The sequence below is a fragment of the Hemitrygon akajei genome, chromosome 12 (assembly GCF_048418815.1).
Source record: "Hemitrygon akajei chromosome 12, sHemAka1.3, whole genome shotgun sequence".
NCBI lineage: Eukaryota > Metazoa > Chordata > Chondrichthyes > Myliobatiformes > Dasyatidae > Hemitrygon > Hemitrygon akajei.
In genome coordinates, this window is record NC_133135.1 from 33,106,866 (window position 1) to 33,133,062 (window position 26,197).

The window sequence follows — 26,197 nt, forward strand, 5'->3', positions numbered from 1 at the left end:
AAAAACAAATTCCTTCTCCAAATAAAGTTGGTGATTTTATAACTCCTCATGCTGAATCTGAAAAGAATGTGGACTAGCGGCAATCCACCCCGATGCAAATATACAGTTCTGCAAGATCATTCTCCCAAATGAAGACAAATTGTTTTCATGATGTGAACAGCCAAAAAGAGGTAACCCAGCCCTACCTCTTTCTAAAGCTACTACAATTCTCAGCACACTCCAGGTGACAACTCTGTCCACAACAACATTGATAATCCCCAGAGTCATTTTTGATAACTATGGATATTTGCCAGCAGTTATCCACTATTTCACTATTGTTCAAAAGGTTTATTTAGGAAATGTTGCATTAAATATAATCTCATCATTTAGACACAAGAAAATGCCGAAATCCAAACAGGGACTTCTGTTGATAAGCAGGAAGATGCTAGAAGTCTTAAGCTCTTACCATTGTTTTAATCTCATCCATAATGGTTCTCATGTCTTTTAAAGATTTTTCCCTCCTTGAGCGAACTTTCAAAATCAATTTGCGATAGTTCCTTATCTCCAGCCATCTCATCAGTTTCAAAGATAGTACAATGGAGATGGCAATAATAGAGATGAACTACAGGGAAATAAAATTGGTTTGAAAATGGAACATCAAAATAAGTACAATGGCTAATACGTTCATTTGTTTTTCACATAGCTATATTCTGTAATGATTTTGAATGTGGCACCTTAACAATAGTAGACTCACTCCCTGAACACAGTAACATGCCAAAACAAACCACCGAACAAACTATGCAATATTTTTGCAGCTTTTCCCAATGCATGTTTATATTTTTGTCCTTTCTTTTCCTTCACATTAGACACCGTTTCCTGCTAAACTGATGGGCAAAAGGCATCACAAGTACTGTAACTGGGGACTGTTCAATTGAGCGTGTTTCAAACTGGCTAATTTATTTTTAACTAATTAAAGTTAATTATATCTAATGTTTAAATTTTATTCTAACACCAAACTTAGTTTAAAATTTGACTAGATATCTATTTAGACCATAAGACATAGGAGCAGAACTAGGCCACTCAGCCCATTGAGTCTTCTCCACCATTCGATCGTGTCTGATTTATTACCCCTCTCTAACTCATTCTTCTGCCTTCTCCCCGAAAATTTGACACCCTGACCAATCAAGAGCCTATCAATCTCTGCTTTAAATATAATCAATGACTAGGCCTCTGTAGATCATAAGACCATAAGGTATAAAAGCAGGATTAGGCCATATGGCCCATCGAGTCTGCTCCACCATTTCATCATGGCTGATCCATTATTCTTCACAGCCCCAATCTCCTGCCTTCTCCCCATATCCCTTCATGCTCTGACCTATCAAGAATCTATCAACCTCTGCCTTAAATGTACATAAAGATTCGCCATTCTCTGGCTAAAGAAATTCCTCATCTCATTTCTAAATGGACATCCCTCTATGTTGAGGCTATGTCCTCTGGTCTTAGACTCTCCACATCCACTCTATTGAGTAATTTCACCACTTGATAGGTTGCAATTAGGTCACCCCTCATTCTTTTGAATTCTAGTGAATACAGGCCCAGAGCCATCAAATGCTCTTCATAAGAAAAGGTGTTCAATCCTGGAATCATTTTTGTGAACCTACTTTGAACCCTTCCCAATGTCAACACATCCTATCTGAGATAAGGAGACCAAAACTGCTCATAATACTCCAAGTGAGGCCTCACCAGTGCTTTATAAAACCTCAACATTACATCCCTGCTTGAATATTCTAGTCCTCTTGAAATGAATGCTAACATCGTATATACCTTCTTCACCACATATTCAAATTGCAAATTAACCTTCAGGGAATCCTGCACAAGAACTTCCAAGTCCCTTTGTGCCTCAGTTTTTTGTATTTTTTCTCCATTTAGGAAATAGTCAACCCTTTCATTTCTTCTACCAAAGTTCATGGCCATACACTTCCTTCTGCCACTTCTTTGACCATTCTCCTAACCTGCCCAAGTCCTTTGCAACCTCTCTACTTCCTCAAAACTACCTGCCCCTCCATCTATCTTCATATCATCTCCAAAATTTGAAACAAAGCCATCAATTCCATCATCCAAGTCATTGACATATCATGTAAAATAAGCGACCCCAACACAGATCCCTGTGGAACACCACTAGTCACCAGCAGCCAATCAGAAAAGGCTCCTTTTATTGCCACTCTTTTCCTCCTGCCAATCAGCCACAGCTTTATACATGCTCTTACCTTTCCTGTAATACCATCTGCTCTTAACTTGTTAAGCTGCCTTATGTGTGGCACCTTGTCAAAGACCTTCTGAAAACCCAAGTACACAACATCAACTGATTCTCATTTGATTATCCTACTTGTTACTTATCCAAAGAATTCCAACAGATTTGTCAGGCAAGATTTTCCTTTGAGGAAACCATGCTGACTATGGCTTATTTTATCGTGTGCCTCCAAGTATCTCGAAACCACAGCCTTAACAATCAATTCCAACATCTTCCCAACCACTGAGGTCAGACTAATTGGCCTAAAATTTCCTTTCTTCTGCCTCACTCCCTTCTTGAAGAGTGGAGTGACATAGTTCCCTGTGGCATTGAATTCCACAGATTCACCGCCTTCTGGCAGAAGAAATTTCTCTCAACTGTTAGAAATGGGCGTTGCTCTGTACTGAGGCTCTGCTCTCTGGTCCTAGGCTTACCCACTACATGAAACATCCTCTCCACATCCATTCTGTCTAGCCTTTCAATATTTGATAGGTTTCAGTGAGATCCTCCTCATTCTTCTAAACTCCAGTGAGTACAGGTCCAGAGCCATCAAACACTCTTCATACTTTAACCCTTTCATTCCTGGAATTATTCTTGTCAATCTCCTCTGGACCCTCTGCAATGCCAGCATATCTTTTCTTAGGTAACAGATCCAAAACAGCTCACAATATTGTCTGTGGTCTGACCAATGCCTTATAATGACTTAGCATTATATTCTTACTTTTATACTCTAGTCCTCACAAACTGAATGCTAATGTTGCATTTACCTTCCTCCTGACTCAACCTGCAAGTTAACCTTTAGCAAATCCTGCACAAAGACGCCCTTTGCACCTCTGACTTTTGAATTTTCACCCCGTTTAGAAAATAGTCTATGCCTTTATCCCTTCTACCAAAGTGCAAAACCACACACTTCCATACACTATATTCTATCTATCACATCTTTGCCCATTCTTCCCAGTCCTTCTGCAGACTCCCTGCTTCCTTAACACTACCTGCCCCTCCTCCTATCTTTGTATCGTCTGCAAACTTGACCACAATGCCATCAATTCCGTCATCCAAATCATTCACATATAACGTGAAAGGAAGCAGTCCCAATACCGACCACTGTAGAACACTACTTGTCACCAGCAACCTACCAGAATAGGTGCCCTTTATTCTGACTCTTTGCCTCCTGCCAATCAGCCAATCAATCTTCTATCTGTGCCAGTATCTTTCCTGTAATACCATGGAATCTAATCTTGTTAAGCAGCCCCATGTGCTGCATCTTGTCAGAGGCTTGCTGAAAATAGAAGTAACCAACATCTTCTAACTCTCCTTTGACTATCCTGCCTGTTATTTCAACAGGATTGTCAGGTAAGATTTTCCCCTTAAGGAGATCATTTTGGCCTATTTTATCATGTACGTCCAAGTACCCCGAAACCTCATCCTTAACAATCAACTCCAACATCTTCCCAATCACTGACGATAGGACAACTGGCCTACAATTTCCTTTAAAACTGCCTACTCCTAATAACCCTTCACCGGGACCACAGCCCTCCATACCCTGATCATCCATGCACCTATTCAAACTTCGCTTTAACGTTGAAATCAAGCTTGTGTGCACAACTTGTGCTGGCAGCTCACCCCTCACTCTCACGATTGCCTGAGTGAAGTAGTTACCCCTCATGTTCCCCTTAAACTTTTCATTTTTCACCTTTAACCCATGAACTCTCACCCAGCCTCAGTGGAAAAAGCCTGCTTGCATTTAACCTATCTATACCCATCATTATTTTGTATACCTCCATCAACTCTCCTTTCAGTCTTCTACACTCTTCAACCTATTCAATCTTTCCTTATAACTCAGGTCCACCAGGCCCAGCATCATCCTTGTAAATTCTTACTGTACTCTTTCAATTTTATTTACATCTTTCCTATAGGTAAGTGACCAGAACTGCATACAATACTCCAAATTAGGCCTCATGAAAGTCTTATACAACTTCAACATAACATCCCATCTCCTGCATTCAATACTGTACTTCAATTTATGAAGGTCAATGTTCCAAAAGCTTTCTTTACGGCCCTATCTACCTGTAACACCACTTTCAACAAATTATGACCTGTATTCCCAGATCCCTTTGTTCTATCACACTCCTCAGTGCTCTACCATTCACTGCACAAGACCTACCCTGGTTGGTCCTACTGAAGGGCAACATCTCACACTTGTCTGTATTAAATTCCATCTGTCATTTTTCAGCCCATTTTTCCAGCTGATCCAGATCCCTCTGCAAACCATGATAGCCTTCCTCACTGTCCACTACACACAAAAATCTTGGTGTCATCCACAAATTTGCTGATCCAGTTAACCACATTATGATCCAGATTGTTACAGATGACAAACAACATCAGACCCAACATCGATCCCTGCGGCACTCCACCAGTCACAGGCCTCCAGTCAGAAAGGGAACTATCTAATACCACTCTCTGGCTTCTCTCGCAAAGCCAATGTCTAATTATAATATACTACTTCACCTTGAATGCTGAAAGACAAAAATTTCTATCCACCCTGATTTGCATCAGGACAGCGAATACATCTTCCTTTGTAATCTGTATAGGGTCCATGAAATTGATGCCACTTTGCCTCACTTCTATAGTTTCTGTGTCTATCTCCTGAGTAAATATAGATGCAAAAAATATACTTAAGATCTTCCTCCATTTCTTTTGGTTCCACACATGGATTGCCATTCTGATCTTCCAAAGGACGAATTTTATAATCATTTTGCTCTTAACATATCTGTAGAATCCCTTAGGATTCTCCATCTTGTCTGCTAGGGCAATCTTATACCTTCTTTCAGCCTTCCTGATTTCCTTCTTGTGTTCTCTTGCATTTCCTTTGCTCCATAAGCACCTCATTTGTTCCTACCTACCTATACCTGCTATAAACTTCTTTTTTTCTTAACCAGGACCTCAAAATCTCCAGAAAACCTAGGTACCATACATTTGCTATCTTTATCTTTTATTCTGACAGGCACATACAAGTTCTGTACTCCCAAAAGTTCACTTTAGAAGGCCTCCCACTTACCAATTACACATTTGCCAGAAAACAGCCTGTCCCAATCCACACTTACCAGATCATTTCTGATACCATCAAAACTGGCCTTTCTCCAACTTAGAATCTCAGCCCGCAGACCAGACCTATCTTTTTGCATGTTCACTTTGAAACTAATGGTATTGTGAGCACTTGTTACGTTTGTTCCCCAACACAAATTTCTGTCACCTGCCCTGTCTCATTCTCTAATAGGAGATCAAGTATCACACACTCTCTCATTGGGACTTCTATGTACTGATTAAAGAAACTTTCCTGAACACATTTGACAAACACAATCCCATCTAGAAATTTTACAGTATGGCACTCCCACCCAATATGTGGAAAGTTAAAATCACCCACTATAACAACCTTATGTTTCTTGTGAAAGTCTGCAATCTCTACAAATTTGTTCCTCTAAATCCTGCGGACTGCTGGGTGGTCTGTAATATAGCCCCATTAACATGGTTATTCCTTTCTTATTTCTCAGTTCTGCCCATAATGCCTCCTTAGACGAGCTCTCCAGTCTGTCCTGTCAGAGTACTGTTGCAACATTTTCTCTCACTAGTAACACCACCCTCCTCCTTTAATTTCTTCCACTCTGTCAGTTCTAAAACAAAGGAATCCCAAAATATTGAGCTGCCAGTCCTTCCCCTACCCCAGCAACCAAGTTTCACTAATGGCTACAATGTCAGAATTCCAGCGGTTGACCCATGCCCTGAGCTCATCTGCCTTTCCTATGATACTTCTTGCATTGAAATATACACAACTAAGGACACTCGTCACACCATGCTCAACCTTTTCTTTCCTGACTTTGTCTAAGGTCTTGCCAACATCTGTCTCCACAACCACTCCACTAACTTTTCTGGCACTCTGATTCTTAAAGAGTGGAGTAACATTTGCAATTTTCCAGTCCTCCAGAACCATTCCTGCTCTGCCCCTCAGGCAACTGGTTCGTTTTTAACTCTGTGATTAAACACATTCAGCTTTTATTTTAATGAGCAGTTTCAGATCTGTGTTAAGTCACTTTCTGAGCAGTCGGAAAGCATCTTGGCTGGCAGAAGGCCAGAGGTTTATGTTGGGAGTGAAAAAAAATTTCTATTGAAAGCCATTCTGGTGCTTCTCCAGCAGAAGCATTGCCTTTAAGTTGATGTTATATTGCTTAGAAGTTAATCTACAGGTATCAGTAATATTTTGCCGAAATAGAATGTTAGTTTTGAGTTTATTAGACACTAACCTAGATGCTAATGGTTTATACATATTATTTACCGGTAGTATTTTCTTGTCGTAATCTTATACTCTGTGTATGTTTACTTGTGTGAATGGAACAACGTGACAATTGTACTGTATTTTGTTTCTCAGCTGCACTCCATACTCACTATGTCATGCCATTGAGTCTGCAATAAAACCAAAAAGCTGGGAGGCTACACCCTGACTTTCATGTCATTTATGGACGGAGTTCGACTGACTGTCTAGCTGATGTTAGGACCCCTCGGCGAGGGTGGTACTGTACAGTGATCAGCTGGTGCTTCAACAACTGCGGCTACAGATTAAAACTTCCTTACATGGTTCAGAAACGAGATAATAATGCTTCTTTATCCAGCTTTAAGAGTTCCCGGTACATCAGCCTCATCTATAAGAGCCCGCGCAGGGGCAGAGACAGCAAAGCACGGGGTTCATTTGCAGAAGAGGAGGCAAAGCTTCAGGTGGAAAGGGCAATATTAGAGGCCGAACTAAGTGCCCTTGCCCCTTCACCGAGAGGCAGCTGCAGCCATTGCACGGGCCGAAGTCTGAGAGGCAGCCGGAGAACTGGAGGGAGCGGTGAAGTTGGAAAGGGCCAGCCAAGCAGCGTCAGAAAAGGACATTGCGGTGCGCACAGCCGAATGCACGAAAGGCAGTTTATATTTGGCGCGTCACAGAACCAAGCAGCTTTTCCTGCCGCTTCCCTAACTTCAGCGGACCGCGATGGCAGCCTTATTACACAGCGATCTCCTTCGGAAGATGGCTCACGCCGGCAACCAGACAGAACCGGGAAGTGACCTGTTGCTGACCATACATTAATCAATATCTTCATACCGCTTCCCGAAGACCGGTAAGCCACCTGTTGCCTACGATACATTTCTCCATACTGCTTCCCGAAGACCGGTAAGCCACCTGTTGCCTACGATACATTTCTCCATACCGTTTCCCAAAGATCCCAATACAAAGGCCCATCACAGGGAGAATGAGCAGCGGATGGACGCGAAGCAGCGCGCCGCTCCACACTACAGTCCAGTCGAATGCTCCCCCAAACCAGGCAGCTTCACTCTGCACGATATCGGGCTCGCCGTGACTGAGTGAGCACAAGCCTTTACCAGTCTGATGACAAACCTGAAAGCTACAGTGTTCCGGACATCGTTCAACAAAGCCACTGAGGGATCTTGGCAACATAAGTCACAAGCTTGATAAAATCTGCAGATGCTGGAAATCCAAGCTGCGCACACACACAATGCTGGAGGAACCCAGCAAGACGGCAGCATCTATGGAAAAAAAGTACAGTCGACTTTTCGCGCCGAGACCCTTCAACGGGACTGGAGAAAAAAAGACGAGGAGTCAGAGTTCGGGTTGGGGGAGGGGAGGGGAGGGGAGGGAGAAACCTATGGTTGCCTCATCCTCCTTTTAGTATATTTCTTCTTTGAGGTGTATCTATCCTGTGCCTTCCGAAATGCCCCAGGAAACTCCAGTCATCCCTGCTATTGTTGCCTTCCAATCACCTTTGGCCAGCTTCTCTCTCATGCCCCTGTAATTAAGATATATCTGACATTATCTTCTCCCTCTCAAACTGCGTGGTGGATTCTATCACATTATCATCACTGCTTCCTAAGGGTTCCTTTACCTTAATTTTCCTACTCAAATTTGGTTTATTACACAACACCAAATCCAGAATTACTTGTCCCCTAGTGGGATGAACCACAATCTGCTCTAAAGAGCCATCTCATATGCATCCTAAAAATTCCCCCTCTTGGGATCCAGCATCACCCTGATTTTCCCAATCTACCTGCACATTGAATTCCCCCGTGATTAAGGTAACACTGCCCTTATTACATGCCTTTTCTATTTCCCATTGAAATTTATATCCCATTATCAAAGACTATTGGAGGGGGATACACAATGCCCTACAAGACATATTTAAATGTGAAATACCCTTAGAGAGTAAGACCATATATTTTGGATATATACCTCAAGAATGGTTGAAAAGAGATAAATATTTAATGAATACACTGTTGGTAGCTGGTAAAAAGACTCTTACTAGGAAATTGTTATCACAGGAGAGCCCAACTTTAAATGCATGGATGGAAATTACAATGGACATTTACAAAATGGAGAAGATAACAGCATCTGTTAAACATAAGCTGGAACAATTAGATTCATACTGGGAAAAATGGTTTAACTACATAATGCCTCATAGGCCTGATTTTATTCTCACAAATCAATGAATATGTTGTAAAAAAAAATCACTCCCAACATGTACATAGTTTTTTCCTTTTGCTTCTTTTTTCTTTCCGCTCTTTTCTATAAGTGTATACCTCAGATAAATACTTTGTGGAGATTTGTGATATATATGATTATATCATATATATGCACAATGTCTGAAATACATCTTATGGAAATGTTTGTTTGATGATGAACTTCAATAAAAAAATACAAAAAAAATTATATCCCACATCCTGGCTACTGTTCATGGGCCTATATATAACTCCTATCCTGGCATTTTTACCTTTGCAGTTCCTTAACTCTATCCACAAGGACTCTGCATCTTCTGATCCCAAGTCACCTCTATCTAAGGAATTGATTTCATTTTTTACCAACAAAGCTTCCAAAACCCCTCTGCCTTCCTATTTGTCCTTTTAATACAATGTGTTATCCTTAGAGTTAAGCTCCCAACTGTGATCTTCTTTCAGCCACGACTCATTGATACCCACAATGTCACACCTGCCAATCTCTAAATTCATCACAAGATCATCTACCTTATTCCGTATACTGTATACACCTTCATTCCTGTATTCATCATACTTTGTGATTTTGTCTCCAAGTGACACTTCACCCTCATCCCACTTTTGCCATATCACCTGTCTGTCCATCCTCACAGTCTCACTACACACTGCATTGGCTTGTATACCAACTGCCCCACCCTCAGTCATATTATTCCAGTTTCCACCCTCATGCCAACTTAGATTAAACTCTCCCTAACAGATCTAGCAAACCTGCCCACGAGGATATTGGTCCCCCTCAGGTCCAGGTGTAACACATACTTTTTGTATAGATCATACCTTCCCCAGAAGAGCTCCTAATAATCCAAAGAATTTTGTTTTTAAGGTTTCCTCCTTTCGCTCAAATTATCACCTTCAAATGTTAATATTATTACTAAAACAAATATCTGTATGTTAAATATATTTTTTGAATTCAAGCATTTCTGATTCCTACTTATCATATGATTGAATTTGCACCTATAAATAAAAATATTATCAACAATTTTCTTTTAGATGTTTTGTCAATTGGAAGATTTCCATCTCAGATGTTTGAGGTTCAAGATCATTGCAAAATATAAGGATTAAAACCAGATCTCAACAGCCTCTTTGCTGCCTGAGGGACTGCATTATTGTCAAATGTAATACCTTATTAAGTAGAAACTTCTCATGTCAAATTGTGCAAAAACTCAAAGGTAGAAGTGAAAGAAGAATTAAAGGATAATTCGAGGGCCTTGGGCATAAATGAATGAATCACAAAGACTGGATTAATTGATTATTCCACATATTTTCCATCTGCAAAATGATGCTCATTACAAATTTCTTCTGGTAACAAGTAAATGCTATGAAGTACTTTAGGATGTCCTGAAAATATGAAATTTTTGCTTGCCACTCTTTCCAGAAATACCTCAACCTCCCTGCCACCCACCTTCATCAAATAACAAAAGTAAAATTAATTAAATGGATACACATTGTCTGACAAAATCATTCAGAATTTGTGAAGCCACAACTTTACCAACTACATTAATTCTCTAGGTAGTTTATATAGATAGTTGTATTAATTGTGTCCTTTTATTTACTTCCATATATTACTAATTTTTATCAGTAAATCCAAACGTTGCTCTTTCTTGTGAGATTTAGTAGCTCACCTCTATCTTGGCTGTCTTTTGGGACAAAATTTTTGAAGTTTTTGTTACCCAATTTCTTTTGATCTTCGGTCACTTGTTCTATGGGTCGTTCCTTCTTACCACATTCGTTCTTTTTACCTTCTGGATTTGCCTCATACCATTTCTGCTGCTTCTGTCTTCTCTCTTTAGATTACTTATCACCAGTTGTATTAATTCAAACAATCTAAACTGCCACTTCCTCAGCTTTTTGTATTTTTTAATTGCATTCTAGAACCTGACAGCTTCAAACACCAACGTTCCAAACTTCCAACAGATTGGGATCTAAAGTGTGGCACTGTTTGTGCTAACTGTTGGATGGGGTAAAATGCTCCTATGTTGCTTCTTGCATTGAAGCAGGTAGGGAGTAGGAATTACTATCCTTTCTCCCTTTGAAATGTTTGATTATGCTCAATTCTGATCCAGTCTTGAATGTCCCAGCTAGAGCAAGAACTGCCAGTCTGAACTGAAGACACAACCTGGGTTGTTTTGAATGGACTAACTGGCAGATGTTCAAGGAGGCTGCCACAAACGGAGAAGACACAGACCTCAAAGGATATGCCTCATCTGTCATTGGCTACATCAGTAAGCGTGCAGATGATGTTGGTACCTCAGGAATGGCTATCTTACAGCCCAACCAGTAGCCCTAGCTGAAGGCTGAGGTGCACTCCTTACTAAAAGCTTGGGACTCTACCTTCAAGTCTGATGACAGAACAGCTCTCAGAACATCCGAGTGAAGCCTCACCTTGGGCATTATGAGGGCAAAGACCACCTATGCTCAAAAAACACCTGTCCAACAACACTCCTTGGTGTGTATCAAGGGCATTACTGACCATGCAAGGAAAAACCAACATCGACTGTACCAGTGACGCTTCCCTCCCTGACACTCTGATAACTTCTATGCACGCTTTGAGGCATGCGACCACGCCGGCCCAGAAAGCTACCCCTCTCCCCGGTGAGCAATCACTGTCAGTAACAGCAGCAGACATGAGGTCTCTGCAGGGAGTCAACCCCCACAAGGTAGACAGGCCAGACAGCATCCCAGGCCAAGTACACAGGGAGTGTGCTCACTGACATCTTCAAGAAATCACTCATCCTGACTGCTGTCCCCCACATGCTTCAAATAATCATCATCTCCTTATTTTATTGTGTTCTTTTGTGTAGTATCTGATCCAGAGTAACAATTATTCTATTCTCCTTTACACTTGTGCACTGGAAAAGATGTTAAAGAAGCTTGTATAGAATCACCACCACATGTCGGCTCCTCCTGATGTGGAAATGTATCGTTAGTCCTTCATTGTAAACCCTGGAACTTCTAACCCAGCGGTGTCGGGGGGAGCACCTTCACAGGAAGGTCTGCTGCAGTTTCAATGTTCACCAACACCTCTCAAGTCAAATCAATGGGAATGGCAATAAATATCAGCGGTAGCCAGGTCCCAAAAAACGAATAGATAAAACTAATGTGATGTAACCTTGTTGCCTTGGTACTGTAAAACCACTAACACAAATAAGTGGCCGTGTTTAGAGGCTGTTTCTAAGTAACTTGTACCATTATGACTGACTATCATTTCATTCTGTTATAGGATTCTTCTTTCACAGCTGCTGAAAGCAGTGTATCTTGGAACAACCAGAAAGGAGTGTGTTCTTACTAGGTTCATTTATTATTAGGAGAGATCTAAAATTGAAAATAGTTAAGTGATGTGCTCTATCAAAAAGCCATTCCTTTTGTGATAGTACCTCCCAATGTCTGCTTTTAATAATCTGCCATTGGACCTACTATTCAAGCAAGTAAAACATTTAGTTGTATGAGAGACCAGCAATTTCAGTACCTTACATACATTACTGGTCATAGATATTACAAAATTATTTTTTAACATAGAATGTATACTGTATATTTTTTTTAATGTTAAATTCATCTCCATTCATGTGACTACTGTAACTGATAGCAATAGTTGCTCATAGGCTTACTGTAATTATAAGTTGAGTAACTTTCTTGGTAAAATTACAGCAATGTATAGGGTTCTCTAAACTTCATCTCACCAGTTACAGGTAGGAGTGCTGTACCTTCACAGCATTAAGGATGTGTTTTGTTTCACATAGATGACTGGATTTTTATCACCAAAATTCAGGTGGACTCAGGGAAATGTATAAAATTTCTGATTTTAAAAATTGTCAGCCTTGAGACAGCATTACACCAAAGAAGATAAAATGCTGGAATTAAACTGAGCTCCCATGTTGACACAAGGATCTCTGCATATTTCAAGATAGGAAGTTCAATCAGTGCCCTGAACAACATTTACTCCTCAATTATTAATTAAAATGGCAGATCTGGCCATGTCACTTGTGAAAGCTAAGAATCTGCAAATCAATAGCTACACTTTACTAAATTACAACAATAATTACAATTAAGTAGTACTTCCCTGGAGCATTTTAAAGGACGCCTTAAAATGCAGCTCCTTTCTTTCTCATTATATGTTCACTGGATTAGAGAGAGGTCAACTTCCATTACATGACTATTTTCATAGCTAGCAACTTTCGTAATGCAAATGATCAGGTCCTGGGATTTATTGGCTCTCAGTGCCATTCAGCACTAGTAAGTGATTCCTTTTGCTTCTCACTTTCAACTAACCCTTGCTCATTGCAAACTACCCAATCAAGAGTAGTCTGTTCCTTGGTTAGCTGCCAAACATACAAACTAGTCTTAAAAAAACATCCATACATACCCCAAGTATCATAGCTGACTTGATTTGACCAACGTTTACTGTAGCACCTTTGCTACATGCATTTTTAATTTCTTGTTTAATGATGCCTCCTGCATCACTATTTGTTTGAAAGCCCGTGGATAACATCCTGTGTCCTGAGGTGCAACTTGGCTCTACCTAGAATGATTTCACATGTTCATTTTCTGAACTAATAACCTCTAGTGGTCGCCAACCAGTCGATCGCGATCGACCGGTCAATCTTTGAGACCTTCCCAGTAGATCCAAAAAAAAATACACAAATACATTATGCCTGATAAACCTTTTGATGCAAATATGTAGTAACTTCTACTTTGAAAAAGGACCACTCAACAACTTCATGCCCAAAAGGAACAACTTATCTGGGACGGTAAAATGATATTTGCAGAGGTTTTCACTAATGTGCACCAGGGAGAAAAGACCGAAAGGAAAACCCCGCAACCCTGGAAACAATATTTCTTTACAAACAGCTTTCCGTAGCAAAAGTATTGCTATATTACAATAATCCTAATTGGTATTAGTTGATATTTATAATGCTCACATTACAACACTTCTCCCCCTTAAATTCCAACGTTCTCCAAATGTAAAAGAAATGGGAAACAAACACAATGGTGTCATTAGCTTGCTTACCTCTGAAACTTATACTAGTGTCTCAGTATCAGTTTACCAACACCAGGAAAGTAGAGGAGCTGAAATCGGGGTTGAAGGTCCAGCAAACATGCTGCTCAGAGGATGTGGATCGACAAGTGTTAAAGGACTTGCCATTCTGAATATTTTTCACGACAGTTCGATTAACCCCTGGATGTAATGCAAAAAGCTCAGCTTGTTGTATTTGTCAGAATGGCTTTCCAGGATTTTACAACAAAGGAGGACTTCCTCACTCTTTTGCACTTAAAGGAGAGAACGAGAGGTGAGGGTATTTACAATGAGTTTTTTTAAAAATGTGTGTGAAAATGACAACCCCATTCATAAACTGGTGGTGATGACTACTGATGGGGCCCCAGCGATGCACGGTGTGCGCGTTGGTTTTGTAGCACTGTGCCGTAATGACCCTGATTTTCCCGACTTCCTGGATGATCACTGTGTGATTCATCAGCAGGCCTTGGCTGGGAAGTTTGTGGACTTTTCTCATGTAACGACACTGGTGGTCAAACTGATAAACTTGATTCCAGCAAAAGTGCTTCAGCACCGCTTATTCATGGTGTTATTGGATGAGCTCGATGCTGCTGTGGCCTGTTCGATACGCTAGTTACAGTGTTTTCTTGGTTAAATTAATTTGAAAGTTTGACAAAAGCATTTTATGTAGTTAAAATACAATTAGCCCAAATAAAAGGCCTCAAGTTGGAAGTACAATCTGAGCTGTTATTTCTCTAAACGATTTAGTCGGTCGATCTTGCCTTTCACTAAGGCTGAGGTAGGGGATCTTGGGCTTAAAAAGGTTGGTGACCACTACTCCACAGTGAAGAAGAAAGTACTAACTTGCAAAAAATATCAAAGGATAAGTCTTCTGAACAGGGAAACAGCAAACAAAATTCCAGTTGCATTGCTAGACAAAAAATGAAATCAGTAAGTCATCTAAGAGTTAAAAAAAATATACACTTTTAATGTATTTTGTGCAGTTTACAGAAATACATTGGCCCATAATTTGCAGTAAGATGTGGAAGAACTAGTTCACCAACTCTACAATGGTCATAGAAATTAAACGTCTCTTTGTAAAGTGTCCGGATATCACTCAGGTCCTCCACGCGCAACTCCATACCATGCTCAATCTCTGCCACTTGCACTGCTCTCTCCACCACGTGCTCATTTTGCAACTGGGACAAGCTACATGTTGAGTACACAACCGATCCGCCAGGCTTAGTAGCAAGAATGGCAGACCTGAGAAAGAAAATTCAACAATAAATTCTCTTGCAATATTTTTGACTTGGTATGTTGATAGGGAAGAAAAATTGAGTATCAACTGTAGACCCATGCCTGGAACTGGATTGATATACAAAGAAAATGCTTGTAACAAGGAACAAGAGGCAAAGTTATTCTGTAGGTGAGATTAGAGGGTAAACAACCAGGCAGGGGGGAACACAATCATATTCAGAAAAGGAAAATAAATCAATCTGTAGCATATTTAAGAGGATAGTAGGACATAATTAAATAGCAGGAGAGACAATCGCATAAAAACAAAAAGTTCATTTGGGATGGGGTCAAGAACAGCGCAGAGTTTCCATCAGGATGGCAACAGAAGATGCAATGAGTGGGCATGGATGGATGGATGAAAAAAGCCAAAGCGTTATGGCATACCAAATACTAACTTCAGCTCCAGAAGTTCTCACAAGCACTTACTATTTGGTAATACTGGATAATCAACAGGGGATAAAAAAGACCCAGCTGACTTCACTTAACTCTGCCCAACCTGGAGGGACAACAAATACCTAATTCTATAATTCCCGCAGAAACCAAATTCAGGGATGTAACTAGAATGATTTCTAAAATAAGCTAACTTTCCCTACTATGAAAGTGTAATTGTAGAGATGTTGGAAATAGTAAAACATGCCAGGAATACTTATAAACTTAAGCAGCATCTGTGGAAAGTGAAACAAAGACAACATTCCCGTTCAATGATCTACTTTTTTTTTCACTTTTACTTTTTTTTGTTTTTAATTTCCTTGTTATGTCGTCCCTATATTCCACCTCTCATTTTAAGTGAAAATCATACTCACATCTAATAATATATACATAATCTCTCACTTCTGATAACCTGCTCCTGACCATTTTAGATTGGACAAGCAACATACCACCATAGCAAGGTCACTTTGAGATGCAGCAGCATGGAAGTGTTGCAGTATTGAGAGTGCTAGGGAGAACTGGTTGGGGAGGGGGGTTAGTAGCACACAGAACAAAACCATTAAAATACTCACACCAGCAGCTGGGTCTGTAACAAAGGGAGCATTTGTCGTTCCTTGAGCCGTATCCGGCTAAAGATATTGTTGTCTTCCTCAAGTACAGAATGTCTATCAGTTGTGCAGGGAGCATCAACTAACACCTATAAAGACAATTAATACAAACAACGTGAATATTCACAGACTCTTCAGGAAAGCTTGGGTGGATGAAAATACACTTTCACCAAACTCTCATGCTCCTTTGTTCAAATAGATTGCCAGGTTAATTGGCCACTACAAATTATCCTTATTGTTTAGGTGAGTGGTAGAATCTAGGAAGAGATGCTGGAAATGTGGGGAGAACAGGTTACAAGAAAAATTAATGTAGAATCTGATTGTCTGCAAACCAGCATAGATCCAAAGGGCCATAAAGGCTACCTTCTACATTGCTTCTTTGCAAATGACATTCAAAAAAGTCCAACAATACCCAATGCACTTAGAGAAAAAGGAAAGCAAATCGTGCAAACAAGAAAAGTAAACATTCAGAAAAAAAAGTGAGTCCACAGACATGAGGCCAGGAGCAGCCAGAGCAGGTCTAGAACCTCAGCTTCAGTTCATCACACAGCAAAGCTTGCAGCCATGAAGCCCAGAACAGACCCATAGCCTCAGCATCAGTGCAGCAAAGAGCAGAGAAAACGTCAGAAAACAGTGAGCAGAACAAGCCCAACCCTCACCTCCAGTCCCAACACACTGCCTTTTCAATCCACCTGGCCCAGCATTTAAATTGTCCAAACATTGGGTCATTCCTCACTCTAAGACCCAGACCCTGTCGCTTCAATAGACTCCGGGCCTGGACCTCGTCACCATGTTCCAGCCCATACCTGACCTTTCCAAATCAACCTGGCACTTAGGTTGATCAAACCTCGCTCTCTGTTTAGAAGAACAAGTTCTGAAACTCCTCTGCTCCAAGCATGTGGTTCATTCCTTAAATGAATTGAGTAAGCAATAGCTTCAATAGGTATAAACTTTTTTTTTGGCACTGCTTCATTTTAAAAATGCTTTAACTAACCTCTGTTAGATAATCAAGTATGACAAAACCTTAACTCAAATGAAATAAAGAACAAACAAGCATCAAGAGCAAAATCTCTTAAGTGCAATGGAAATCAAACTATTTCTTTCTAGTAATCACTTTTATGAAATCATTGCTCCCAGTTATAAGGCTTAAAGCAAAGCAATTCAGGGTCCTTTTATAATTACAATTGAAGAACTTTCTTTTCTTCAGCCACAATGCCTCTTGCCGCATACCAATGTACTCACCCTGTCAAAAGTTTCTCTCTCTATTTCTCCCCAGAGCCTGCCATCCAATGATGTGATACGTAGTCTGTCTTCTACACAAAGATTCTTTGGGATGTAACTCTGAAGAATTTTACGTAACCTATTTACACGAGATAAGGATACATCGTTGACAGCAAGATGTCCTATCCAAAAGACAAGAACAAAAGCAACATTAAAAAGATGAAAATTAATGGAAGAACAGTTACTGAAAATCTGACCTTGATTACACAGCAGGCAAATGCCAGCTCTGATGCACATCTTTATACCTCCTTGACCACACTATTGTACATCTGGTGACTATCTCCCCATGGACCTCATTTCCTCAGGAAATCTTCCTTTTTGCAGCACCCAGCCTTGCAGTGCCTAACGTTACACAATCTACTTCTACTTTCTGCTTAACAGCTACAAACAGAATTGTCCAGCCAATTTAGCGTGCTTTTGCCCCACAGAACATATTGCTTCCAACCATGATCCCATCCTAATGTCCTAATCCAGTCCATTTCTATTTATGATCCTTTGTATCCCCTTTGGCATCAATGGCATCTAATTTCCTGATCCTAACTGTGCAATCCCTCTAGATCTTCATTCTCACATCAGGAAAATCTAAGGGCCATTTATTTCTTGAACAAAGGCCTAACCTATTTTCCTCTACCAACACACTCTCTTTCCAAGCTGAACTTATCCTTACATTGGACAACTCCTCCTTCAACTATTCACTCACTTTCCCCAGATCAAAAGTATATCTATGGGTCCTGACATTATCTAACCCAGGTCCACTCTCCTAAGTCTTTCTGCAGTATATCAATGACTGCACTCTTGCAGATCTCACAAATTTCACCAATTTTGCTGCTAATTTTCAGCCTGCTCTCTTCTTTATATGGTGCATCTCTAACTTTTCCCTTTTTGGACTGCTGTTTCTCCACTTCAGGGGATAGGCTAGTCATCAACATTTATGCCAACTCACAGACGTCCAGTGTTCCTGACTATACTTCGTACCACCGAAGTGTGGACTCCATTCTATTTTTCCATCCCCCACATCTCCATTGCATTTATTCTGACGAAGAAACATTTCACTCAGGTATTTGTAATTTCTTCTGTCTTCCTGAACTGTAGCTTCCATTGAGAACAGAGCACTAGACCCTATCTCATCTATTTCCTGCACCTCTGCTCTCATCCCTTCTCATGGACATATCAACATGGCTTCCTTGGTTGTTAGCAAAAGACAAATTTCTGGAGGAAATGAGAAAATCTGCAGATGCTGGAAATCCAAGCAACATACACAAAATGCTGTTGGAGCTCAGCAGGCCAGCCAGCATCTATGGAAAAGATCACAGTAGACGTTTTGGGCCGCAGTGCCTTACCATTCACTGTGTAAGACCTACCCTGGTTGGTCCTACTGAAGAGCAACACCTTGCACTTATTTGCATTAAATTCCATCTGCCATATTTCAGCCCACTTTTCTAGCTGATGCAGATCCCTCTGCAAGCGATGATAGCCTTCCTTGCAGTCTACTACACCTCCAATCTTGGTGTCATCTGCAAATTTGCTGATCCAGTTAACCATATTAGCATCCACATCATTGATATAGACAACAAACAACAATGGACCCAGTACCAGTCCCAGTCCCGGCAGCACTCCACCAATCAAAGACCTCCAGTCAGAGAGGTAACCATCTACTACAACTCTCTGGCTTCTCACATAAAGCCAATGTCTAATCAAATTTACTATCTCTTCTTGAATGCCAAGCGACTGAACCTTGCTGACCAATTTTCCATGCTGGACCTTGTCAAATGCCTTGCAAAAGACCACGTAGCCAACATCCACTGTCTTGTCTTCATCAACTTTCCTGATAACTTCTTTGAAAAACTCGATATAAAATTAGTTAGACACAATCTACCACACTTGAAGCAATGCTGACTATCCTTAATCAGTCCATGTCTATCCATATATTTATATATCCAGTTCCATAGAATACTTTCCAATAACTTTCCCACTACTGATGTCACACTCACCTGCCTATAACTTCCTGGTTTATCTTTACAGCCTTTCTTAAACAGGAACAACGGGCTCTCTTCCAATCCTCTGGTATCTCACCTGTCATTAAGGATGATTTAAATATCTCTGTTAGGGCCCTGGCAATTTCTGCACTTGCTTCCTGCAAGGTCTGAGGGAACATATTATCAGGCCCTGGGGATTTATCCACCCTAATTTGCCTGAAGAGAACAAACACCTGCTCTGCAATCTGTATAGAGCCCATAAAGTTGGTGCCAATTTGCCTCACTTCTGTAGACTCTATGTCCGTCTCCGGATTAAATACAGAAGCAAAAAATGCATTTAAAATCTCCACCATCTCTTTTGGCTCCATGCATGGATTACTGTTCTGATCTTCCAGAGGACCAATTTTGTCCCTTGTAATTCTTTTGCTTTTACTATATCTCTAGAATCCCCTAGGACTCTCCTTCACCTTGTCTGCTAAAGCAACCTCATGCCTTCTTTTAGCCCTCCTGATTTCTTTAAGTGTTCTCTTCCATTTCTTATGCTCCATCAGCACCCTTTTTTCTTAACCAGAGCCTCAATCTCTTGAAAACCAAGGATCTCTATTCCTGTTATCTTTACCTTTTATTCTGACAGGCACCTACAAGCTTTGTACTCTCAGTGTTTTGTACTTTTGAAGGCTCCCACTTACCAAGTACACCTTTGCCAGGAAGCAGTGTCCCAATCCACACTTGTCAGACCCTTTCTGATACCATCAAAGTTGGCCTTTCTCCAACTTAGTATCTCAACCCCTGACCCAGACCTATCTTTCTGCATATTTACTTTGAAACTAAAGGCATTGTGATTACTAAATGCAAAATGTTCATTTAGACAAACTTTTGTCGTAGATCAAGTATCGCACACTCTCTTGTTGCAATTTCCATATACCGAGTAAGGAAACTTGAACATATTTGTCAAATTCTATCCCATCTAGTCCTTTTACAGTATGGGAATCCCAGTCAAAATTAAAGCTAAAATTACCTACTATAACAACTTATGTTTCTTGCAACAGTCTGTGATCTCTCTACAAACCTGTTCCTCTAAATCCCTCGAACTGTTGGGTGGTCTGTAATATAGCCCCATTAATGTGGTCCACCCATAACGTTCACTAGATGAGTTTTCCAGTCTGTTCTGACTGAGCACCGCCATGACGTTTTCCCTGACTAGTAATGCCACCCCTCCTCCTTTAATTCCATCTGCTCTATCGTGTAAACAATGGAACCCTGGAAAATTGAGCTGCCTGTCTTGCCCGTCCTGCAACCATCTCACTAATGGCTACAAATTCCAGGTGTTAATCCATGCTCTGAGCTCATCTGCCATTTCTACGATACTTCTTGCACTGAAATATACGCAGCTCAGGACACTAGTAGCACCATGCTCAACCTTTTGATTGCTAACTTTGTCTGGGTCCTACCAGCATCTGCCTCCACAACCTCTCCACTATCTGTTCTGGCACTCAAGTTCCCATCCCACTGCAACTCTAGTTTAAACTCCCCATGCAGCAACAGCAAACCTTCCCACTAGGATATTAGTCTCCTTCCAGTTCAGGTGCAAACCATGTCTTCTGTACAGGTCACACCTTCCCTGGAAGAAAGCCCAATGATTTAAAAATCTTATGTCCTCCTACACCAACTCCTTAGCCACATATTAAACTGTATAATCTTCCGAATTCTGGCCTCACTAGCAAGTGGCATGGGTAGCAATCCTGAGAGATCACAACTCAGCACGTTCCCCTTAACTCAGCACGTTACTACCTGAACTCACTTTGCAGAACTTCATCACACATCCTACCTATGTCATTGTGGACTACAACCTCTGGCTGTTCACCCTCCCACTTAAGAATGCTGAGGACTTGACCTGAGATGTCCCAGATCCTGGTACCTGAGAGGCAACATACCATTTGGGAATCTCATTCTCATTCACAGAACCTCTTTTCCGTTCCCCTAACATATATACCTTCTCTTCTCCCCTTTCCCTTCTGAGTTGCAGAACCAGACTCAGCACAGAGACCTCACCACTGTGACTTTCCTCTGCCACATCATTCCCCCTTGCAACAGTATCCAAAGTGGTACACCTGTTATTGAGGGGGATGACTACAGGTGTACTCTGCACTGGCTGTTTAACCCTTTTCCCCTTCATGACTGTCACCCACTTTCCTGTGTCCTGCACTTCTTCAGAAACATTTAAAGTGGGAAGGGAAGGATTGTTCAGGTTGATTAAAAGACAAAGGGGCATAATGCTGCAAAATAAAAGGAGATGAAATAGGTGTACATTAAGAAAAGATAGACATAGAAGAGTAAATGGGAATAGCATGATATTTATCTTGAGTTTTTCAACTCAGTGTCAAGTTTAGAATACCGTAGTGCATCTGGTCAAAAGGAAAGAAAGGTTCTTCAGTCTTACACAGAGTTTTATTGGAGCTGAGATTAGAGTATGAGTGATATCAGAGAACTAATGTGACAAACAATCAGCAGGGAATTTGCAGAGCTGCCACCCAATCTGCATGTAATCTCCCAAGCAAAAAGATTCTGTATTTTCTGGAACAGGAGAAATAGTAACAAGTAGGCAAATGTTTCTCCAGCAAAATTGTCATAGAACTAATCTACCCTGGGAAGCAAACTGATTCGCTTCTTTCAAATGTCATTGAAAGGACAGGAAATGCTTCAATTCAAGATTGTTAATTGTCATTCTTCAATACACAAGTGTAAAGGACAGTGAAGTGGTTAGTTACTCCAGATCCAATGAAGTATGAACAGTATAAAGAACACAATAAGAAACAAAATAACATATATAAGTGTAAAAGAAATCATATAAAACAATATATAGATACACAAGTATGCATACAATTAAAAAAAACTTTTGTAATACAATCTTGCAATGTCTCCATTAAAAAAACTTACGGCAGCATTCTGTCTGCAACAATGCCAATGTCTTGCCACCAGGTGCCGCACAAAGATCAAGGACAGTGTGACATGGCTGAACGTCCAGAACAAGTACTGGAAGGAGTGATGCAGCATCCATTAGATAATATTCCAGCAATCTTAAATTATCTGGCCTGAAATGAAACAAAAGTTACAACAAATTATGTTAAGTCATTAAGTTTAAAGGGTTCTCCTTTATAAAGGGGAAGAAAGGAAAATTCCATTTCTTTTTTTTCAAAATAGATGCAAAGCTTTGCATGACTTACTTCTTTCAGCTTAATATTTAACATCTCCATGTTTCAAAAACCCTATAATAATTTCCTAGCACCATATTGGACATTCTATTCTCCATTACCTGTATTTTGAAACATTTTTAAGAAAAAGCAAAATCTGAGCTGCGTGATATTCAGAAACAAGTGCATTTCTAATGAGAGATACTGATTCATGTTTGGGACTGAGAAGTGTTGTTTTAATGCTACCAAACCAGTTTTAATTAATTTATAATCATATTGAGTCATAGAGTAATTCAGCATGAAACAGGCCCTTTGGCCCAACTCATCCATGCTGACCATCAATCTAGTCCCAGTTGTCCATATCCCTCTAACTCCTATAGCATAGTTATTCAAATGTTTTATTGTACCTGTCTCAACCACAATCTCTGGCAGCTCATTCCATATGCATATCACCCTTTGCATGAAGAAGTTGCCCCTTGTCCCTTTTAAAAGCTAGAATAAACAAAAATGTACATAAGGTTCATGGGAATGTGGCTGGGACATGAGAGACCAGTTATAAGGTATGGATGGATAAGCTAGAACTTTTTTTCCCCTAAAGCATAGGAGGTTTAAGGTGACCTTACAGAGGAATATAAAATCATGAGGAACAAAGATTAACTGAATGGCCATTCTTCACAGGGTGGGGAAATTCAAAACTGGAGGTCAAATGTTTAAGCTGACAGAAGAGATTTAAAAGAGACCTGGCCAGCACTTTTTCCATACTGAAGTGTGGGTACATGGAACAAGCTGACAAAAGAAGCCATAGAGACAGGGACAATTATAACCTTTAAAAGATATTTAGATCGGTACATGGACAGGAAAGATTTAGGGGGATATGGGTCAAATGCAAGCAAATGGGAGTTGCTCAGGTAGACAACATGGACAGTGTGGAGCACATGAGCCAAAGGGCCTGTTTCCATGCTGTATAACTCTGACTCTGATGTATTAGGACCTCAACTATTGAAGCATGTTAGTACAGGTATCTGTCAAAGTCTTCAGCTGTGATTTATATGTTTATTAGTAAGCTACGGTGCTCAGAGAACCACTGCACTTCAGGACTAGAATCCTACTTCTTGAATAGAGGGGGGAGGGGGAGAGGTTAAAAAGTTTTCCGAAATCTTTTTCTAAGGAAAGTACAAACAATAAATCTAGATGCACAATGGAGAAAAGAATGTGAATAGAGTGACAAACCATAAGGGATAGCTGAATCAGTGCATGATGTTTTATAGCTTATATCTGCCCATCTGCTCTGACCAGTACAGAGCATGGAACAATAGAGGACAGTGTGTTTCACAGTGCAAGACCTCACTGTGAGCATTCAGCTTGGATAGAGATGGAACATTAGGGCTGGAAAGCTATCAATTATCTCCCTAGTTTTAAGGAATATAACTGACTTGAGTCCACAAAACAAGAAACCAAAGCAGCAATAATCTTTCAGACAGGACCCAAACTTGGGGCATCAGCATTTGGAGTTCAATTCAAAGTCATCCGTAAGGAGTCTGTAAGTCTCCCCTGTGGAATGTGTGGGTTTTCTCTGGTTTCCTTCCACAGTCCAAAGGCTTACTGGTTAGTAAGTTAATTAGTCATTGTAAATTGTCCTGGAATTAGGCTAGGGTTAAGTGCTCCAAGAGCTGAAATGGCTTATACCACACTGTATCTCAATGATTAAGCGAGGGAGTGTGAATGAGTAGCAGTTCTTGCAGATACCTTGAATAGCTCTATAATTCCATTTGATAACTGAACTCAAAAGGTGGAGAGCATCGTGTATTTCCCCACTAAATACCTTTCAATGTCGCTCTGGCTTCAATGTAGAATATCCCAATGTAAATCTGATATAGTTACTAAATTACGATATGTTGCATTCACCAATTGGACCACAAGTCATTAATATACCTCGCGGGCTTAAAACGGGTGGTGTCTCCTCTTGGAAATGTAAAACATTTTAGGTTTGGGCTAAGGGATAGGCGCGTTTTCGATTCCAGGTTAGATGAAGATTCTGGTCCCGAGTCACCGACAAGGAGTGAAGGATCAGGACAAGATTGGGACGTTTGCAAATTCTGGTGTGAATCCTGGATTTCGCGGAGATGACAGTCCGTGTTAGGAGCACAGCCTGGCCCCAGTTCTGTCCATTTGCTCCAGCCGTCGTACACGAAGTCTTTGGCCTGCTGCAATTCTAGCTTTCGGATCACTGCCTCCACGTCACCGAAACCATTAACCAGGGCCCCGTATTTCTGCTGGCAGAGTAAGCCGACACGGATGGAGGGCCAGAGGTCGCCGAACTGAGAGCTGCAGCTCATGTCCAAGTTCTGCAGCGCCAACTGGGTACTGGGAACTCTGGGGCCAGACGGAGCCTGTGGATGGAAAAAAGAGGGAAACAGTCTTGGGCACTTCCCTGCGGAGAGCAGCTCATACCTCCACCTCACCCCGGCTACTCACCCGTTTCTTCTTGTAAACATTTCTCCGTGGGAGCCGCTGCCATTCACCCAGACGCTCAGTCAAACTCTTCAGACGGACACTCCAACCTCCAAGCACCGCCATTCTTCCGCACCACTCACATCAGTCCGGCCAGAAACATGCCCCATCCACAAGCGTTCCGGTTTCAAAAGACGGTAACATTGAATAACAATTACAGCACGGAAACAGGCCAACTCAGCCCCTCCAGTGCGTGCCGAACTCCCTGAATGAAATCCAAAAAGAGATTTAGCTTGAAGTTCATACATGCGTATATAATGTATATATACTTACATATACGTACACATAGATACAGATACACACACACACGCACGTGTATATATATGTTTTTAAAATTCAAAGCAACGCAAAGAGCATGGGGAAAGGGGGAAATAAAATGGGGAAAAAACCCCTCAGGTTTACACTTTACGTTGATGAAACAAAGGGATCTTGAGATCCAAGTCGATAGCTCCCTGATGGTGATTGATCAGGCGGTAAAGTTGTAGGTATTGCATTTACTTGTCTAAACAATATGTTGCAGCTTCAGAAAACTCTGGTTAGGTCTTGTCCGCAGCATTGCATTTAATTCTAGTCAGCACATTATTGGAAAGATGTCGAGGCTTTGGAGAGGATGCAAAAGAGATTTACCAGGACACTGCCTGGAACAGAGAGCACCTGCCATAATATTGGGCAAACTACTACCTTCTATGTCTCTTATTGTGGTGAACTACATATACCAGAGTGGTTTGCTCCCAACAGACCCCTGCTGACTGCTCCTGTGGCTCCTCCCACAGACCCCTGTATAAAGGCGAATGAGGCCTGAGGCCGGCCCTCATTCTCCAGGATGTTGTGTTGTTCATTCTTCCAGTCAGTAAAAGCCGATATCTCACTTCTTCCGTCTCAGAGTGAGTTATTGATGGTGCATCACTTATAAATATCCATCAGGTCTAACCTCAGCCTCCATTTCTCCAAAGTCAACAATCCAAGTTTTAAACATAAGAGATTCTGGTAATCCAGAGCAACGCATAGGACATGCTGGAGGAACTCAGCAGGTCAGGCAGCATCTATGGAAA

The 26,197-nt window shown here is 40.9% G+C and overlaps 2 protein-coding genes across 2 annotated transcripts in view; both read right to left on the reverse strand.

Annotated features, from left to right (window-relative positions):
- The window catches only part of LOC140736561 (fatty-acid amide hydrolase 1-like), a 60,295-nt gene extending 59,700 nt beyond the window's left edge, over nucleotides 1-595 (reverse strand). The window contains exon 1 of the mRNA XM_073062390.1: nucleotides 446-595. Coding sequence (XP_072918491.1) covers nucleotides 446-556 — 111 coding nt within the window. The 5' untranslated portion in view covers nucleotides 557-595. The remainder of the gene's footprint in view (nucleotides 1-445) is intronic.
- Nucleotides 596-14,816: 14,221 nt separating this feature from the next.
- On the reverse strand, nucleotides 14,817-25,346 carry nsun4 (NOP2/Sun RNA methyltransferase 4). Its single transcript, XM_073062852.1, has 6 exons — nucleotides 25,110-25,346; nucleotides 24,567-25,024; nucleotides 22,381-22,535; nucleotides 17,429-17,589; nucleotides 16,151-16,275; nucleotides 14,817-15,116 (listed from the first exon to the last, which is right to left on the reverse strand). The coding sequence occupies exons 1-6, from the start codon at nucleotides 25,209-25,211 to the stop codon at nucleotides 14,840-14,842; spliced, it is 1,278 nt and encodes a 425-aa protein (XP_072918953.1). The 5' UTR covers nucleotides 25,212-25,346; the 3' UTR covers nucleotides 14,817-14,839.
- Between the last annotated feature and the right edge of the window lie 851 nt (nucleotides 25,347-26,197).

Coding starts and splice junctions, on each gene's coding strand:
- nsun4 (XM_073062852.1), bottom strand. CDS start 25,211: ATGGCGGTGCTTGGAGGTTGGAGTGTCCGTCTGAAGAGTTTGACTGAG. Junction 22,536..24,566: donor ACCCGTTTTAAGCCCGCGAG/GTATATTAATGA, acceptor GTTTCATTTCAG/GCCAGATAATTTAAGATTGC. Junction 15,117..16,150: donor TTACAGACCCAGCTGCTGGT/GTGAGTATTTTA, acceptor TTTCTTTCTCAG/GTCTGCCATTCTTGCTACTA.